The 19117-nt window shown below is 47.8% G+C and overlaps 1 protein-coding gene across 2 annotated transcripts in view; it reads left to right on the forward strand.

Annotated features, from left to right (window-relative positions):
- Sobp (sine oculis binding protein homolog) overlaps nucleotides 1-18672 on the forward strand; it is a 165692-nt gene extending 147020 nt beyond the window's left edge. For both annotated transcript variants that reach the window (XM_085690871.2, XM_085690875.2), the window contains 2 exons: nucleotides 50-1978; nucleotides 18535-18672. In XM_085690871.2, coding sequence (XP_085546997.1) covers nucleotides 50-1975 — 1926 coding nt within the window. In that variant the 3' untranslated portion in view covers nucleotides 1976-1978; nucleotides 18535-18672. The remainder of the gene's footprint in view (nucleotides 1-49; nucleotides 1979-18534) is intronic.
- The last annotated feature ends 445 nt before the right edge of the window (nucleotides 18673-19117 follow it).

The raw sequence follows: 19117 nt of genomic DNA on the forward strand, positions 1-19117 counted from the left end.
TCAGAGAAAGCTTATCTTACTTGTTGTGGTTTTTATTGCTGTGTTGTAGGTGTGTGACTGGTGTAAACACATAAGGCATACAAAAGAATACCTGGATTTTGGGGACGGGGAAAGAAGGCTTCAGTTCTGCAGTGCAAAATGTCTCAATCAATACAAAATGGACATTTTCTACAAAGAGACACAGGCCAATCTTCCAGCTGGGCTGTGCAGCACATTACACCCTCACATGGAAAGTAAAGCAGAAGGCACCGGGGTGCAGCTGCTCACTCCAGACTCTTGGAATATCCCACTAACAGATGCTCGGAGGAAGGCTCCCTCCCCGGTGACTGCAGCTGGCCAAAGCCAGGGCCCTGGCCCATCCTCGTCCACCACCGTCTCTCCATCTGACACTGCCAACTGCTCTGTCACTAAAATCCCCACGCCAGTGCCCAAGTCCCTCCCCATCAGCGAGACTCCAAATATCCCTCCTGTCTCGGTCCAGCCACCTGCTAGCATCGGACCTCCGCTGGGCGTCCCGCCTCGCAGCCCTCCCATGGTGATGACCAACCGCGGCCCGGTGCCGCTGCCCATCTTCATGGAGCAGCAGATCATACAGCAGATCCGCCCGCCCTTCATTCGCGGGCCGCCGCACCACGCCTCCAACCCCAACAGCCCCCTGTCCAATCCCATACTTCCGGGCATTGGGCCTCCGCCCGGTGGCCCCAGAAACCTTGGCCCCACTTCCAGCCCAATGCACCGGCCCATGCTATCACCCCACATCCACCCACCAAGCACCCCTACCATGCCTGGGAACCCCCCGGGGTTGCTGCCCCCACCGCCCCCGGGCGCGCCCTTGCCCAGCCTTCCCTTCCCTCCGGTAAGCATGATGCCAAACGGCCCGATGCCAGTGCCCCAAATGATGAACTTCGGGCTGCCGTCGCTTGCCCCGCTGGTGCCGCCCCCTACGCTACTCGTGCCGTACCCAGTGATCGTGCCCCTGCCGGTGCCCATCCCTATCCCTATCCCCATTCCCCATGTCAACGATTCCAAGCCCCCCAACGGATTCTCGAGCAACGGGGAGAGCTTCGTTCCGAGTGCCCCAGGCGACTCGGCGGCAGCGGGAGGCAAGTCGGGGGGACGCTCCCTGTCTCCGCGGGACTCCAAGCAGGGCTCGTCCAAAACGGCCGACTCGCCGCCTGGAAGCTCCGGCCAGGCTCTGAGCCTGGCGCCCTCCGAGCGCGGCCGTGGGGAGGTGGTGGACCTGACCCGGCGCGCCGGCAGCCCCGCGGGTGCGGGAGGCCAGCCTGGCTTCGCCGGCGTGCTGCACGGCCCACAGGATGGTGTCATCGACCTGACAGTGGGCCACCGCTCCCGGCTGCACAACGTAATCCACCGCGCGCTGCACGCGCACGTCAAGGCGGAGCGCGAGCCGGGCGCGGCCGAGCGCAGGACCTGCGGCGGCTGCAGGGACGGCCACTGCAGCCCGCCCGCCGCTGGCGACCCGGGCCCGGGCGCCCCAGCGGGTCCCGAGGCTGCCGCCGCCTGCAACGTCATCGTGAACGGCACCCGCGGCATATCGGCCGAGGCCAAGGGAGCAGAACCGCCGCCGGAGCAACCACCGCCCCCAGTGCCACCCAAAAAGCTGCTGTCGCCAGAGGAGCCCGCGGTGAACGAGCTGGAGTCTGTCAAGGAGAATAACTGCGCTTCCAACTGCCACCTGGATGGGGAGGCGACCAAAAAGCTGATGGGGGAGGAGACCCTGGCGGGGGGCGACAAATCAGACCCAAACCTCAATAATCCCGCGGACGAGGACCACGCCTATGCTCTACGGATGCTGCCCAAGACCGGCTGCGTGATCCAGCCTGTGCCAAAACCCACAGAGAAGGCTGCCATGGCACCGTGTGTCATCTCCTCGCCCATGCTCAGCGCCGGCCCCGAGGACCTGGAGCCGCCGCTCAAAAGGAGGTGCCTCCGAATTAGAAACCAGAATAAGTAAAAGGTTTGTATGTCCGCCTGGGCACTCCTCCAAGAGCCAATGTCCCTCTCCTTGCTTCTTAGAAGGCGGAGGCGAGATGTAGCCATCACAATCCTGTCCCTTACCTCTTTCACCGTGCACTATCCTACACCTATGACACCTGGCAGTGTTTAGTACACCATTACCGGTTTACAGCCTAGAGGCGGCTTAAGCACCACCATCACTCAAGCCCTTGAACCCAAGAGGAAAACATACTCTTTTGCTACATGTTTGTTTTCTTCTTCTTCCCAGGTTTATACCCAATTTACCCCACCGGAAAAGTGGGTGGGGGAGGGAAGATTACTTGAGTAATCATAATGTTTAGTCATGTTGCGGGGCAGTATTGAAGTGACGGGGATCCCATCACGTGGGCAAACATGGGAAGCCTGCTTAACCGACTGTCATCCTAACTTGTCCAGATAACCATAGGATCCCATCTGTGGGCTAAAATTTAAAAACCAACCTTCCTCCCAACCTGCCGTGTAAGCCTTTTGGACTCGGTGGCTGAGCTGGTGATTCTCACTTCTACATACAAACCTTGATGAAGTGGGAGGGCTCATCTCTGACCATGTCTGATCTCTGAATCCCAAGCCACTGAGGGTGAGTCCAAGGCTACTGTGAGATGGTGGGGACCACATGTGAGCCACTGTAGTGACTCATGCCAATACTAGTGAAGTAGGTGTCTTGTTAGGGTTTCTATTGCTGTGGAGAGACACCATGACCATGGCGACACTTATAAAGAAAAAGCATTTCATTGGAGGTGGTGTCTTCCATTTCCAGAGGTTTATTCCGTCATCATCATGGTGGGACATGGTGGTGTGCAGGCAGACATGGTGCTGGAGGAGTAGCCCGTGTCCTACATCTTGACTTGCGGGCAACAGGAAGTGAACTGAGTGTCACACTGAACAAAGCTTGAGCAAGGGAGACCTCAAAGCCCGCCCCCACAATGTCATGCTTCCTCCAACAAGGCCACACCTACTCCAACAGAGCCACACCTCCCAATAGCAGCACCACCCCCTTTGAGGGCCATTTTCTTTCAAACCACCACAGTAGGCATTGGAAGCACACTCCCAAGAAGGAAGCTGTGGGTTAGAGATTTTTGCTCAGTCAGAGCTGGCCAGTGGGGGACCCATTGTTGATTCCAGGCCTGTCCACCCAAACACAGAGTGTGAGCTCTCCCATCTACCCAAGCGGGCAAGAAGCCAAAACTTAAGTTGTTTATTAACCATTTAGGGAAAGGAAAAGAGAGACGGGCACTCCTTCAGCAATTAACTTGAACACTGCTCTCTCTTTGGGCTGGGGAACACACCCCCCAAAAAATGTTCTACTGGGCTGTCTCAAGTCCTAAAGTGAGAGACGTAACCCAGGCAGAAAGGGGTCTGGCAAGGGGAGGCAAGAAGAGTGTTCTCCACACTTCTGTGCAGGCTCTCCTGAGTGTTTTCGCACTAGTATGTCTTTGTAGCTAGATCCATAGAACAATTATCTTCATTCTCCTAGTGGAGAAATAGGATTGGGGGAACGTGACCAAGATTGCCTAACCTTGAGCAATCTTGATTCAAATCAAGAGTGAGCAGAGTTGTGATTCAAATCCAAGTTGTGAACTGCGGAGCTCAGTCTCCTGTAACACACTGCAGGAGAGTCACCTAAGGCTCATCCATCACTGTGCTGATAAAAATCCTCTTACTGCCTTGGAGGAGAGTCGACAAAACACCACAAGCCTCTGCTTACCAGTGCCCCCAGATTTTCATTCTTGTTTTTCCAGCCACAACCACAATCCTAGACCACCAACCTGCTGCTTCCAAGTGGGGACATGGGCACCTCCCTTGCAGCCAGGGGCTTGAGTGGAAGCCCTGAACCAGAGCAGAAGGCTTATTGCCTAGTGTGAGAATCTTTTCTCTGTCACCATAGTTCAGGGTCTCCTTTTCTACTGGTGGCTTTGCCAATAGAGCAGAACACCAGAAACGAGGTCACCATTCCTTCCCAATTAGCTCTACAATTTCTGCAGTCTGAAGACAGGTGGCCTGAACTTTCTCACAGGTACCTCAATGGAAAATGCCCTAGATATTTTAATCTGCTTGACAGTGCTTTAAGTGAAAGATTGATATATGACAGAACAAATGAGCAAAAAACCCTTCAGAAAGTCCTGGGAAGCATCATTTACATAAACACACAGTCAAGGCATTAAAGGAAGAGTGGGGGGAGAAAGAGGACTCAGCTACTACAGTCAGAAGTGACCAGGCCAGGAACAGGGACGCTGCCCTATAGGTTAGCTAAAGACGAAAAGATCGTTAAATGCATAAGCTGTTTGGGTGAGTAACCAGGTTAGGGTCTTGTTTGTACACCAGCATCAGTACTAAAGATGTTAACTTGGCCTTAGCCGATTCTAGAAGATGGTGGGACCAAATTGCCTCTTAACTCTTGTGATGGGAGAATTGTTTTTATGGTGCTTCCCCCAAAGAAATTGTGTCTCTTTTTTAAAGTCGGAAGCAGGTTTTGTGGGCTGCCAAGAGGAGGCAGAGCAAGAGATTTAAGGAGGGGGACCATGTCTCCAGGGAGTCAGCACCCTTCCCTGGAGGCCACTGGTCCCATGCACCTCCCAGCCCAGCCTCCACTTGCTATAATCACCCACTCTTTGCTCTTCTGATTTCCTGGGCCCAGGAGGTTCTGTGCTGGTCCCTACATCTTCAGGAACTCAGTTTGTTCACGTGGGGGAAGGAAACTGGAAATACATCTATTCACTAAGGACCGAGTAGCTTCTCTGCCGTAATAATAAATACACTTGGACAACAAGTTAACGCCAAACTGAAAGCATAAAAACAAAACAAAACAAGGGCTGGGGAGATGCTTCACCCATGTAAAAAGTGAGGTGCCATAATATGCACTTGTAATCCCAGCAGTGGGAGACAGATGGGAGGGTCTCTGGGTCTTGCAGGACACCCGGTGTAGCTAAATCAATTGTCTCAAGGTTAAGCAAATGTTGCCATCTCAAAAAATAAGATGGGATACGATTGGGGAATACGCCAACCTCTGGAACCCGTATGACACACACATACTCCCAATAGGGATGAGACAGGCAGTGAGGCGCGGGTGAGACTGCCCACACACTTTTGGTAATGCCTCACAGGGCGGCTCTCAGAGGTCTGTAACTACACAGTGCTTTTCATTCTTCCCTCCACGTTCACCTCTTTCATACTATACCCCGGTCTTAAAGGACATATTCTGAAATCAGCGAGCCAGCCACACTTGCCTTCAAAGAATCTAACATTTGCTAGATTTTTTTTTTTTTTGGAAATGGCAGCCTCCTCCCTCTCCCATTTTGAGATTATTCTGTTCCTGCTTTCCTGACCTTATTCATTCTTGCTTGTTCATATGGCCAAAAATGGTTTCAGCGGGCAGATGTTTCTCCCAGATGCAAAACTGATTAAATTTAGTTGAAGATTTTTTAAAAGGCTGTAAACTCCCTCTAATCTCCATTGTTTATAGCTCTGGATACCAGTCCTCCAGCTTCGGTAGCCAGAAAAAAAAAATAGCTTAAATAATAAGGAAAACAATGTATAAATACTGTCCAAACTCTTCTATCCACAAAGAATCCCATTTAAAAATGGGCTAGTCTCCTCTTTGTTGTTGTCTGCGAGCTTGGTAAATAGCTGTTTGCATCACACAGTCTCCAGGTTTCTACAGTTTACACTTGTTGATGGTACATCGGGGAGTTCAGAATGACCGTGTATGAATTCTTGAAAATATTCAAAGCAAATATTCCCCATTCCTCGGTTTTCCAAAAAAATAACGTATTTTTAAACAGAGTAATCAATGAGAAAATGAAGACCAGGAGTAACCAATCCTTCCACCTCCATCCTCCTTGTTCTTCTGGAGCAGAAGAGCCACACAGCTCCACCCACCCCCGTGGCTCTCCAATCTCTTACACGTTTCTATAAATGCTCCTCCCTGCTCAGCAGCAGAAGCTACCCTTTGCATCTGGAGAAAACTGGAGGAGGGTCATGTACATTGGGTTTTCTGGAGCTTTGTCTGGTCATTGTGTGACATCACACCCCTGAAATCACTGTTCCACAACATAATGTTAGCTTCACTGGGGAAGGCAGCAGGGGGAAGGGAGAACGTCGCCAGCTTTGTTTCTCATATTGAGAAGGCCAAGAGAGCAGGCTCTCTGGGAAGAAGTGGGAAAAAAAGTCAGACTAATACATGGGTGCCCACTTTTAAAGAAAAACAGGGCAAGGAGAGGAAATGGGTACAAATGGGCATCCTCCGTTCTTAGACCAGACCTGGGCTGTTTAAGCTGCAGTATTTAATGATTAGAAGTATTCACTGGGTGACGGTCCCTGAGTTCAAAGTTATCCTGTCTCACAGTAAGCACTTGACTATAGGGTTCAAGGAGAGAGTATACAGAGAGCCACCTGGGGATTCATATACACCCAGAACTGGTGAGCACCTGGGAGTGCTGGCCGTGACCACTTCCGCTTTCTGAAATGTCAGTGACAAGATGGGGCACAGAAATCTCTTCTATCCAGTGAACTCTGGCTGCCTGTACCCTCAGTATCAGGGGTTCTAAGAGGAAGGACCTGAATGTGCAGCTTTTCGATACTGTAGCGAGGCTCTGCGGGAATGTGGGGATGACCCGTGGGCAGGTGTCTAGTGCTTTGGGATGGAGCCTGTCACTGGAGCAGTGCCGGAACTGAATTGAGACAAGAGAAACATTTGATGCCCAACCTTGCAAACGGTACCCACTCCATCGATCTTGGAAGTGCAGTGTTTCCAAGATCTTCTAGCCCAAATGGCAAAAGGGTTATCTTGCATCGTTAGTAAGCAATGTCAGGAACTGGGAGTTTTTCTTGTTGCTCCAAGAAAGCTGAGTTAATTATCCAATTAAAACCAAGAGTTTATTTTTGGCAGTCTTTTGCCATGAACCTAATGTCACAAAGTCACAGTGATGCCCTTAAATGATTGCCTCAGTGACACAGTGTGAAAAACTAAAGCCACCACACCTAGTGAGGGCCTGTGGTGACAGAAGAAAAGGAACCAAAGAGGGTACAAGTTAGAGACTCCCCCAGTGCCTGAATTTCCAAAGTTTATTCAGTATGGGAGATGCCATCTATAGAAAAATCCCACTGAGGGAGAGAAAGAGAGAGAGAGAGAGAGAGAGAGAGAGAGAGAGAGAGAGAAAGAAAGAGAAAAAGAAAGAGAGAGGTGGCCAAGGGATGGAAAACAGGAGACATTTGACCCACTATTAACAAGCAAAGCCATTGCTCAGAAGGGCCTTGGAACGAGGTGCCATGACCAGATGTAATGACTGAGTCCCTTGTCACACGGAAAGCGGCTGCCTGTGCATCATGATTCAGTCACTCACACCTCCTTCCATGCAGACAAGCCTTAGGGAGAGGCAGAGGTGTCTATAGAGCCCAAACACATACCAGTGCCGAACACTTAGCTCATGTGAACATGCACGTCGACGCCAGCACCCTCCCCTCTTCAGACTCCCATGTTCAGAGATCCTGCCAAAGGGATGGAGGCTGTTCACTTCCCTGTACCATGTCCTGCATGGCATGTTGTCTCCTTCAGCTGACATGTTTGTGCATTTTATACGCAGATGGATGCTAAGGAGAGAGAGAGAGAGAGAGAGAGAGAGAGAGAGAGAGAGAGAGAGAGAGAAGGAAGGAAGGAAGGAAGGAAGGAAGGAAGGAAGGAAGGAAGGAAGGAAGGAAGGAAAAAGAAAAAAAATACACTTCTAAAACTTTTAAACGTCTTGTTCCCATACTGCTGGCCATGCATTCTCAGTTCTGAGTTCGCTCTTCCTTTTTTTCCCAGATTCAAAGAAGAGTGCCAATTGCTCAGTATGTAAACTGCCATCTGATTGGCCCCATTAAACACAGTCCATCCTGGCCTGTTTACCTCTTCAAGCAGCTTTATCTCCTTGTCTGAAGAACACACACATAAATGTACCTCCTTAGCATCCATCCGCGTATCCCTGGCTGTCTTAGAACTAGCTCTGTAGACCAGACTGGCCTCTGATTCACAGAGATAAACCTGCCTCCACTGGGATTAAAGGCATGTGCTACCACTGCCCGACTATAAATGTATTTTTATGTGTAAAGATATTTTGCCTGTGTGTGTGTGCACCACACATGTGCAAGTGCTCATGGATCCCAGAAAACAGTATCACTAGAGTTGCAGATGGTTGTGAACTGCCATGTGGGTGCTGGGACCTGGACCCTGGTCCTCTGGAAGAGCAGTCAGTGCTCTTAACCGTGGAGTCATGGCTCCAGCCCCAACACAGATTAATTGAAGGCTCATTTAGAAAATGCTATTTAAGATGTTTGGAACAAAAGCAAACTACACAACAAACCTTGGGATTAATACCTAGTGCTTTCAAATAGTTTCTGAGTGTACACCTAATTACTCTGTAGTTACCTAAGTGCGCAGCCCCGCACGAGAAGGCAAGCCCAAGAACTGAACAACATGCCCTGCAGCCCCTGGTCAGGGCTGTGACAAATCCAATCTTGGCTGTCCCCGCTGTTGCTCCATCATTGTCCCTTCAAACCTCCAATGACAAGCTGTGTTTTGGCTTGGGTAAAGCAGAAAGCAAAGAGGTGTTTGCTGGCGCTTAAAGAATCAAATGTGAAAACACACTTAGAAGCTCATTTGATAAGAGTCGCCCCTAACGTCCAAAGACACAATTCAAAAGTCCCTGTCTCTCCTTCATGCCTCTCACTTCCCCAGCCAAGGACTGTCTTGACCATGAATGGCGTCCCATCTAGCATGTATCTGTAAGGCTAGCCTCCTCCCAGCTGCCATGTTCTCTGAGTATTTCTGAAATGTTACAGTCTTACACTTGAGACAACCCACAGTAACAAACTAGCTAGAAGGGAAGTGGCAAAGCTGCATTCAGTGAGAGAAGGGCAGTCCAGTATTTTATCCTTCCTTCCTTGCTTTACAATTCAGTAAAGGACTGGAACAGGATCATTTTCTGAAGGAATCTATATGCACATGCTTTCAAAATCGTGCAAAGTGGGTGTTGTGTGAGCAAGAATGATCAGGTTTAAGTTTCCTGCAAAGTTCTACATGCCATCAGCAAGCTCTTTTGATATTTTAAACCTATATTTAGAGTAATTTCAAGATATTTAGAGCACATGTGGTTAAATGTAAAACTTTTTCGTTACGATTTGTTAGATGCTTATAGTTTAAATATTTATAAGCCATTTTTAAGTGCTTGATCCAAAGCCATCATCTCCCATAGAATACTGTAATTGCCTGGTATCCAAGCACCATTATGGAAGATTTGGGAAAAGTCACTGCATGCAGGCACATTCTTCCTGCTTTTCTGGTTTTAATTCAAATGCCATTTTTAGTGGATTCGGCTTTTTTAAAAAAGTGTTAAACACTTTAACAGGATTGGTTGTCTGCCATTAACAAAGATAATCTCCCAGTACTCAAAAGGTAACCTCTTCTAACTTGAACCAAGTTGAGTTCACTTCTCCTGAGCATGGTTGATGAAGGTTCCCTTAGAGGAACACGTCTCAGTCTGTGTCCAGCTGAATTTGAAACAACAAAACTCTTCCTCTAAAAAAAAAAAAGTTTCAGGACCAACTTGTTGGTGGACAGAAAGAATTCTTGACTTTTGCCTCCAGTCCCATTGGAAGGTGAGAGGTAGCAGTCTTTGTCCCGGGAGCCTGTTTGTGCAGTTAGGGAAAAAGAGGAAGGGGAGAAAACCTTCCAAACTCACAATCCACTTAAGCTTCAGAGGTCATAAATCGCAGACGATCACATGCCTCTGGGGCTCACACTCTTTTATGGCTAGCAAAATACTACCTTCTGGTAAGGATGGAGGGGAAAGAAGGCTTAAGAAGGCTCATAAACCTGCCTTGACATCTATTAGCGCTTACCAAACAGGGTTTTCATGAGCTAAGTGTAAATGAGTCAGAAACATATAGATAGAATTTCTTTTAAAATACACATGGGTTTAAAAATTAAAGCCAAAGTGCTTGGCAAAATAAGACTTGGTTTTAGCCAAACCCCAAACGTTTGAAAAAAAAAATAGTTCTAGAGTTTGCCAAACCAAAAATATACCCAGGTCCCTCTATTTCTCCCATTTGATATGATGACATCATAAACATGGGACTTAATGGCTATTTTCATATCCTCCAAGGTTTGAGCAATGCAAATCTCAAATACTGATTGAAAAACTATGAAAGATTTGAGCGAAAAAGCATTATGACCTAGCGCTTAAAGACGGGGGCCACTGGTCCTGGTTCTGAAAGCAATTCCTACCCACCAGTGGACTCCCTGTGGTTTGTCTCGGCTCTGTGTGCTTGTGTACACATGCATGCTATCTCTTGAGACAGAAATAATATCTTTTTGTTTTGTTTTTCAAGATAGGATCTCATGGTCTGGTCTCAGACTCTCCATGTCGCTGAGAGTGACTTTAAACTTCTGACACCTGGGGCTTTACCCGCCAAGTGCTGGAATTATAGAAGTATAACAACATGCCCAGCGTATACAGTGTTAGGCAGCAAACTCAAGCCTTCATGCATGTTAGACAAGCATTTACCAACTGAGCAACATCCCCAGCCCCCAGAAGTAAAGACTTTAAAAATCCTTTATTTGGTATTTCTAAATCCTTAATTTGTACTTAATTTATATAATACAATCCATAAAGCACATTACAACTATATCCAAAAAGAGGGAGGGAGGCAGTTCTTTTTCCTTATTCATTGTTCAAAGATAATCTTCATTTCCCCAGGAGACAAAACACCATGTTGAATGCTTTCTTATTATGGTTATTGTATTAATAAAACATGGTGGTGGGAATAGAGAGAAAATTATAGAAAAATGGGGAAGATAGGGAGTCCTTATTTGGGGAGAGTTAGGAGAAAAGAAATAGCCAAGTTTACTTTTATAGGTACCACAGAGAATGTACAAGCCAATACGATCAGCAAACGGGGGTGCAGGTTCATGGAAGAATAGTCTGGGGACAAGTTCCTACTATTGCTCTGACTTCCTGCTTGGGGACAGACAGAGTGGGCAAAACCGAGCAACTCAAATGAGAAGGGTCTCTTGAGGGAACTGTTTAAATGCTATGAGTTCAGTTGACTTCTCAACCAAGGAAAGGACAGAGGCCAGTGGGCCGGGCTGGAAGTGTGAGGGAGGCAGCCAGGTACAAGGCACAGGTACCTGGAGGCTGGACCACAGAGCGAAGAGAAGAATGAGATGGGGCACAGAAAGTGTGGGAGTTGGTTCTGAACGTGGTAGTGATTATAATCACTGTGATCTGGAGCAGAGGCACGATGGTGAGATCTGTGCTTGAGGAAAATTACTTTAGCGACTGTTCGCAGACAGAAAGGAAGCAACCGAAGACTGACCTCGCAGATCTTGGAATCCTGATGACAGACTAATTACCAGCCATAGGTGTTATCGCTAGAGGGTGAGAGGCGTAGGCTGCCATGTCTGTGCCTTGTATGTATAACCATCATAGCAGGGCAGCGGAGAACCATCTTTGTCCCAGGAAGTCCTAAAGTGACTTCAAGGCTGAGGGTAGATGGCAATCTCACAGCCAACAGAAATTCTGAGGTCAATAAAGGGTATACCGATGGTCTTTAGGTTGTCATGGAAACAGGAGTTCTGCATCCCACCCGGCCCCAGCAACAAAGAGCTGACTCATTGGGTAAGGCATGATGTGGATATATTGTCTGGCAGTCTTGATTTGTTTGAGGGGAGTTAAATCAGGGGCTCCGCAGAAGTCAGAAGTGTTTTAGACATTGGCTTCCCGGGTGGGCCAGGATGCCTGTAGGGACCCCAGTGATGCCCAGCCTGCCGTCCTTGGTCTGAACGGCAATAGAAAGGCTTCAGTGAGAGGTGGGGTGGAGCTGTTAACGCTCAGGCACCTACAGACATTTTCTGGGAAACTGAGTCAAAGGAGTTTGACATCTCTTAGAGATGCTCTTTTATGTGTTTTCACGGCCTGGGCTATAGAGCTGAGGCCTCTCCGTGTGGTAAAAGCAAACTCCTGGTAGAGAAGGGAGGTGAAAACCTGGATTTGTGGGTCAAAACTTGGGGTTCAAGTCTCAGAGGATCTGTTTACAGGAAGAAGGAGTGAGTTCAGCTCTGTGAGCACCCTCAGTGTGTCAGGACATGATTCCAGTGAGGGGCAGGTAAGGGAACGTGGAAAGTGCTGGTGCCCAACTAGCAAAATTAGTAAGAGTAAATTACATGTAATTACATGTAATTCTCTGTAAATAGTAGATAGTGCTGGGAGTTGGCTTCAGAGACTCCATACAGAGCCATTGCATATGTCATGGGTATAACAGTGAAGCAGTGACCCCAAACTCAGAGAACCAGCGAGCTCCCCACTCAGAGGATGTGCTTCTTATAAACTGTGTCCTCAAGACTCTGCCGTCTAGAACGTCTGTCATTGTGTGTGTTCTGGAAAACAGGTATGTCTATGCTGTTCAGCTCAGACGTTAGAGAAGGCAAAGCAGAAGTTCCCGTCAGATTTCTCAGGCCACCTGGAGAACAGGCTGAGACAGAAAACAGCTGTCCAAGGTCATTCAGAACCAGCGTCCTCGTCTGCCTCTCTTCTCATCCAGGACACCGGATCTGATCAAAGCTGCTTAAGTTACAGACCCTGGGCCACCCCCACCCCCTGCACGGCAGTCTCGCACTGAGCAGCTTAATGCAGGGAGAAATTAGGCATAAATGTACATCTGGGCTGAAGGATGGCAAGACTAAGGAAAAGCAGCATTAACCACATGCCCGGCCTCGCAGACTGGAGGGGGAGTCAGATTTCTTGCTCATACTTTTTATAGTGCTGTTCTCACTAATCTGAAGCCTTGTCCCTCTCTGCTACTGGTCGTAAAGACTGAAGTTGAGGGAAATTACTTCTCTAAACCTTATCTAAGGTCTTAAAACCTGCCCCAAGTCTTGCAGCCATGCATAGCTACTTTTTCCTTCAGGGTCCCTTATTTGTCTCCTAGAATGCCTGTGTTCAGACAGCAGCTCAAGCTTGACACAACCAGCATCCAGCATCTGCCTTTTTTTTTTTTCCCAAGGCAGAATTTTGGCAAGGGCTTTTCAAGATCCTGTGGTAGAGGAGTTAAATCAGAGGAGTCACTCAGTCCTTCCAGGATCTAGCACATGCAGCAGGGACAGAAGGACACCTGCTCCGATTGTCACAGGGGGTGTAGAAGGCAGAGCTGTAGACTATTGGCCGGTTATGGGCTTTGGATGGGACCTGAATGGAAACACACTTTTTTTCTTATCAGAGGTCTTGTTTGCCAAAGTGAAGTAGCTAAATGGTACATATTTCATGGACCTTCCTCCTCAGTAGTCAAGGTAAAAAAGCAAAGAGATGGGCGTGGACCGAGGGCAGTATTCCCTGTGTTTGGGGGACGGATAGTGGACTTGGGGCTCCTGGAAGCTGATGATCCCATGCAGGTCATCTTCTTACCTTTCTGGCGAATTGTTTTGTCTGTGGAATGAAGGCAATCACCAATGAGCTAGCAGTGTTGTTTCTGTGTGAAGCAGTGCCTACATGAAATAGGGACAATACACTTGTTTCCAGCCTGGTGTGGTGTTGCATGTAATTTGGGAGGTGGAGGCAGGAGACTATAGAGCAAGTCTGAGTCCAGCCTGGGCTACATGAGACTTTCTGAAAAACAAAAATTATAGATAGATAGGAAGACAAACAGATGGTAGATAGATAGATAGATAGATAGATAGATAGATAGATAGATAGATAGATAGATAGATGTAGATAGGTAGGTAGATAGATCAGTAGATAGGTAGGTAGGTAGGTAGATAGATAGATAGATAGATAGATAGATAGATAGATAGATAGATAGATAGATAGATAAGTAGATATAGGTAGATAGATAGATTCTGTATACTTTGTTTAAAAGTAAATATACATGAGTAAGAGCTTCTCAGAGCCACAGGGTGAGTGACAAGGTTGAAACCCAGAAGCCAGTGTGGGGCTAAGTTTACCTCAATCCCTATATGTCCTCTAGGGCATTCATTCAATGAGATATAAGAAAAGAGATGACATACATTTCAAAGATTAAAAATGTGCAACCTGGTAAAAGCCATTTCAAAATTCATTCAACCCTGGTTAACTTGGGAGGTGGGGAAGCCTTTTGGCAAAGCCTGGTTGAGCTGTATGGCCCTGGCTGCGATGGGGCAGGTAAGGGACCCCGATCTGGCATCAAACTCAGAGTTTATCAGCTGCTGCAGGCGGCTCTGTTCATTGACCACAGGGCTCTACCCTTGTGAGTGTCCCAGAATAGCTGCTGCTACCTGAGAGCAGTCTGTCCTCAGGGACTCGTTATTGTCCCAGATAAACAGCGAAGCCTCTGCCAGCACGTAATGGCTGTATTTAACTCTGATAAGTGATGGGCAGCCGTGCGCAAGTGAGTGGATTTCTACCAGGGCCAGGATACTTGGGCGAAGGCAAGCCGGCCTGGCAGTGGGCATTTCTTGCCTATCATAGGGTTGATGCCAGGGGGTTATAGACACCAGAGAACAATTATGACAGACAAGAGGGGCCTTGCCTTTAATAAATAAGCAAGGCAGGACAGGCCTACTAGATTTTGAATATGCAAATTACAAAGATATTTAAGAAATGAAACAAAAATAAAAAGCTGGATACTAGCCTAGATTAAAAGAGGCATGCTTCCAGGCAAAGATGACATCTTACATCACATAAAGGCTACCCTGGAACTGTTGGGTTTGAAATGAGACCATTTTTTTTCCTCAGAGACACTGCAAGTGGGTTGTCTAGAATTTTCTAAAATGCAACAGCCTCCTGCATCTTAGGCTGTAAATCAGAGAGGTATAAGTGGGAATGTTCGTGTTTGGTAAATTCTTCTAATTCTCCTAATTCGAATTAGAAGAATTTACCAGCGTCAGGCTCAGTTTTGCTCTTAGCCCTTTGAAAAATTTTCTGTGGGAAAGGAAGATGGATAATTAAATTACGTTTTTAGTCAGGCTTCCCTTGTGAACTTGCCAGGTGGACAGAGTATCTCTCAGCCCTTTTAGTGTGTGATTGTCATTCCGTGAGAGCCGCTACACTCTTCTGGGTAGAAGGGGAAGGCATGTCTGGAATTTGACGACAGCTGGCCATCCATATTCCATAGAAACCAAGCATGGTAGTTCTAGGATTTGTATGTGGGAAATACACAGCACAAGACATGGGTGTGTGTGTGTGTGTGTGTGTGTGTGTGTGTGTGTGTGTGTTATTCCAGGAAACATGGATGATACCCTGCCTTTAGACAAACCCATTCAGAGAAAACACAAACTGTAAGGTTCAAGTGTGGACACTTTCCCAGAATCCTTTGCATTCAGAGGCACTCCAGAAATCTCTGCCACAGGAGTGTGTTTGTACATGCACACACGTGTCTGTGGGTACTCATGGCCACTCAGAGAAAAAGAATCAAACTCTGGACTTGAAGACCCAGAAAGGGCACCTTGCTTATGTAGTGACAACAGATTATTACCTAGTTGCTTAAGTTGCAAGACTATGTATTTTGTACTGGGTTTTGTTGAAGGTGCCCTAATCAGCCTGAGAAAGATAAGAGATGTGGTAGGAAGCTCCTCTCCAGCTTCCCTCAGCAAGCCGTAGGGAAGAGCCAGTAAGAAGCATGTCCAGGAACACACAGACAGCTAGGATGGGGACGCGGGCCTGCCTCTCCTGTTTCTTGTACTTTCCATTCTTTGCAGATGATGATATTTAGACACTGGGGACAGTTTTGCCATGGGAATCCTCTATGTGGCCAAGGTCCTTAGCTTTCTGACATGGCCACTTTCTAAATCTCCAAGACTGTTTCTCCCTTTCTCTTGAGGTCTCCATATGTTCCCGGCCAATGAGAACCAGGAAAGTGAAGCCCAAGCACATTCATGTGTCATGTGTCTGCGGGTATTCATGGCCACTCAGAGCAAAAGAAACAAACTCTGGACTTGAAGACCCAGAAAGGACACCCATTGCCTGTGTCACCAACAAGGGGGCTGCCTTGAACCAATGGAAGAGGCTGACTTTAGTACCAGCCCCACCTCAAAAGTTGCCCTTGGCCTTTGGGGATGTCCCAGGTGCACATGTGTGCGGAGAGAGAGGAAGGGCACACATGGTCTCCTGCGGGCGCTCTTAAAATAAGCTCCGTGGAAGTAGGCTTGCAAAACAGCAGGCCTGGGTCTGCAAAAAATAGAACACCATGCAGCTGCACCCTTTGGAACTTGGGGGGAAAACACATATTATTTACCAGACAATAATAGATACCAGAGAATAATAATGATTATTATAGTGTTTGGGATGGCAAACGCTGTACTTAAGGTTCCAGAATGGCTCTCATTATAAGCCCGATTTCCCAGTCTCTTATGAAAGCCTAGACATTTTCTCCACATAGGCTGGTGCTGGGCATATTTGGTTCTTGTCCAATGGTGATTTGAATACAAAGACACTTATTTGAGAGATATTCCTCTCACACCCCCCCCCACTTTGGGTTGTGATTGCATTAAAGAAAAACACTATATACATCATAGAACAAACAGTTGCAACAATTAAAAAATGGTGGTGTCTCCCAGTCACTAGAAGGAAATGCTAAAACCCCTCCGTTTTTCTTTTCCCTTTAAAAGAAAGAATTTGGACACTCCCCCCACCCCCATCCCTGCCTCGCAACTCCAAGATGTGGTCACTCTTGGTCCCAGGCCCAAAGGTAGGGATATTCCCCCTCCTCCTCAGTAGCCTGGAGGCTGTGCTTGACAGAGCAAAAGATGTGTCCCCAGAGGAAGTGGTTCTGTGTCTTCTAATCCCTTTCCATTGCTCTGTTCTTCTGCATTCTCCTAGACTTCTGATGTGCCCTCTATCTTGATGATTTTGTTTTGGGGTCTCATCCTCCAGACAGAAAGGAGGGCTGGAGGAGGCGAACTCTGTATAGATAAACATCCTCATATCCAAACCTGCCTGTGCCGAATGAAAAGATTTCCATGGCCTTGTGATTCCACCCCCCGTTGCATATTTGTGGCCTTTTGCATTTTCACTTTGGTTATTTAATATACATATTAAATGCACACGGATCTGGTGATTTAATATGATTTGGGGAACTCAGGCATTTCCTGCCGTGCACACTGAGAATTTCAAACCTTGTTTTTGGCTGATGATTATTATCATTGCCATTAACACCAGGATTTGGACAGCAGGGTTCAAAGCGGGGCTGCTGCTGAGTCTTCCCAGCAGGCAGCTGACCTTCCGCTCTCAAGCTAAAACCCTGGTTCCGCACACCCTGAGTGGATCTCTCGGGCTCTACAGCTTCCATTTCTCCTTCTATAAAGTGGAATTGTCATGTTTTATCTCTGGGGGCTCCCTTTGACTCCTAAATTGTATCACCTGTGTGAAATTATTTGTTCATTATTCTGAGAACAATCTCAGCGGTTGTAAAGATGTTTGTGTGTCTTGCATTAGTTGCCACTTCACATTTGCCAAATTTTAGCCTTTTGTGTTTCTGACAGCCACATTTATTGGCAGAGGGACTCTCTTTGGGGACATAGTGGAAGACAGCTGCTTAACTCATCCTTTTAACAAGACATGTGGAACACCGATGACCAGCTAGCTAGCTAATGCAGAGGAAAGAGGTAGACAGGCCGGGGCCCTCGGGGATGTCACAGTTTGCAGGCAGGCTTCTCAATGGCTGCTTTTGGGGAATGCCTGACTCTTCACAAGGCCCTGCTTCAGATGAAGGGCCTGGCAGCAAGCAACAGAAGGCCTTAAGGATGCAGAGGAGTGTGTAGTGAACGTAGGGATGGCATTCCCCAGAACTAGTTTGAAAGTTCGGTTTGGACTTTCTGGCCATGTTCACCAGACATGTGTGACGTGCTGTCTGCGCATCTTGTACTCCCGTGTTGCTTGGATGTGAGGAATTCTGGTGGCTGACCTTTGACAGGTCAGAATCCCAGATGGGTAAGCTATTTCTTCCAGCTTAGTTACCTCCGTAGGAAATTCTGAAGAGAGGGGTATGTGACTGCGTGTATGCATGTGTGTGTGTGTGTGTGTGTGCATGTGTGCTTGCTTGTGTTTGTGTGTTTTCGATCAGTATATTTTTATTTACTACTCCTTGAGACCTCAGTCCTCAAACACCAGAGTTAATATGTAAAGGTTTGCAGATCTGGGACCTCTCTATGACTTTGCCCGTTTTGGGAGTGACCCTACGGGACTCCACAGACCTCCTGCTGGTTAATCATGTCATGTGGAGGCTGGTTGCAAAGGATGCTGTGGTCTTCGGAGAGGGCGTGGTCCATCGTGCTCAGTATGGTTTTCCAAAGAGGGCTCGAGTTTCAGTTGCTCACACAAAGCTGGCAGGGCTGAGCCCGAGCAGACTGAATGAAGCTCTCTGAAATCATGCGGCTGGGACTCCGCTTTGGGGGAACTGGGGCTGGGAGCTGCAGCTCTCTCCTGGCTGGTTCTCTGCAGCGAGTCAGGGTGGGAGGAGGTGGGTGGGTGGGGAGAGATTTGGTCTGGTGCATTCTCATGGTTCCTTCTCTTTTCCCAGGAACACCCGCTCCCAGGGTACCTTGCATGGAGAGAGGGCGTGGAGCAAATCCTGTCATGCCATCCAATGACACCAGCTGGTCAGCTCACCACCCCCCTCTGGCTAACGTTCAAGCAAATAACACAGCTTCCTGTCATTAAACATCTTGGAGGAAGCAGCCCTCCCTGGTGGCCTCTAGGCCAGAGAAGCCAGCAAGTCTTGGACCCACCGAGCTCGGGCCCAGCATTCCTGCTCCTTCCATCTCTGCTTCTCCCCAGAGGAACTTAGGGATTTCGCTGGTTGAAAACAAACAAACAAACAAACAAACACCACCAACACGCCACAAGGACCAATGTAGGTATTCTCCTCACCCCATCTTCAAGGCTGTACGACTGAGGCCGGAAGATGTTAGGGACTGGAAAACAAGAGTCTTTTTTAAATCTTTTTAAGAACTTCTGTGGTTTGCTGCTACGATGAGAGTTGTGATTTGCTTTTATGGTTTAGGAACAGAGCTGTTCACGTTTTCTGGTGAGGAGAAGCGATGGTGCTGGAGTCCCAAAGCTTCAGATGCATCTGCCCCAGCCCACGATGCACTTTTAAATGA

The sequence above is a fragment of the Myodes glareolus genome, chromosome 1 (assembly GCF_982192425.1).
Source record: "Myodes glareolus chromosome 1, mMyoGla1.1, whole genome shotgun sequence".
Lineage (NCBI taxonomy): Eukaryota > Metazoa > Chordata > Mammalia > Rodentia > Cricetidae > Myodes > Myodes glareolus.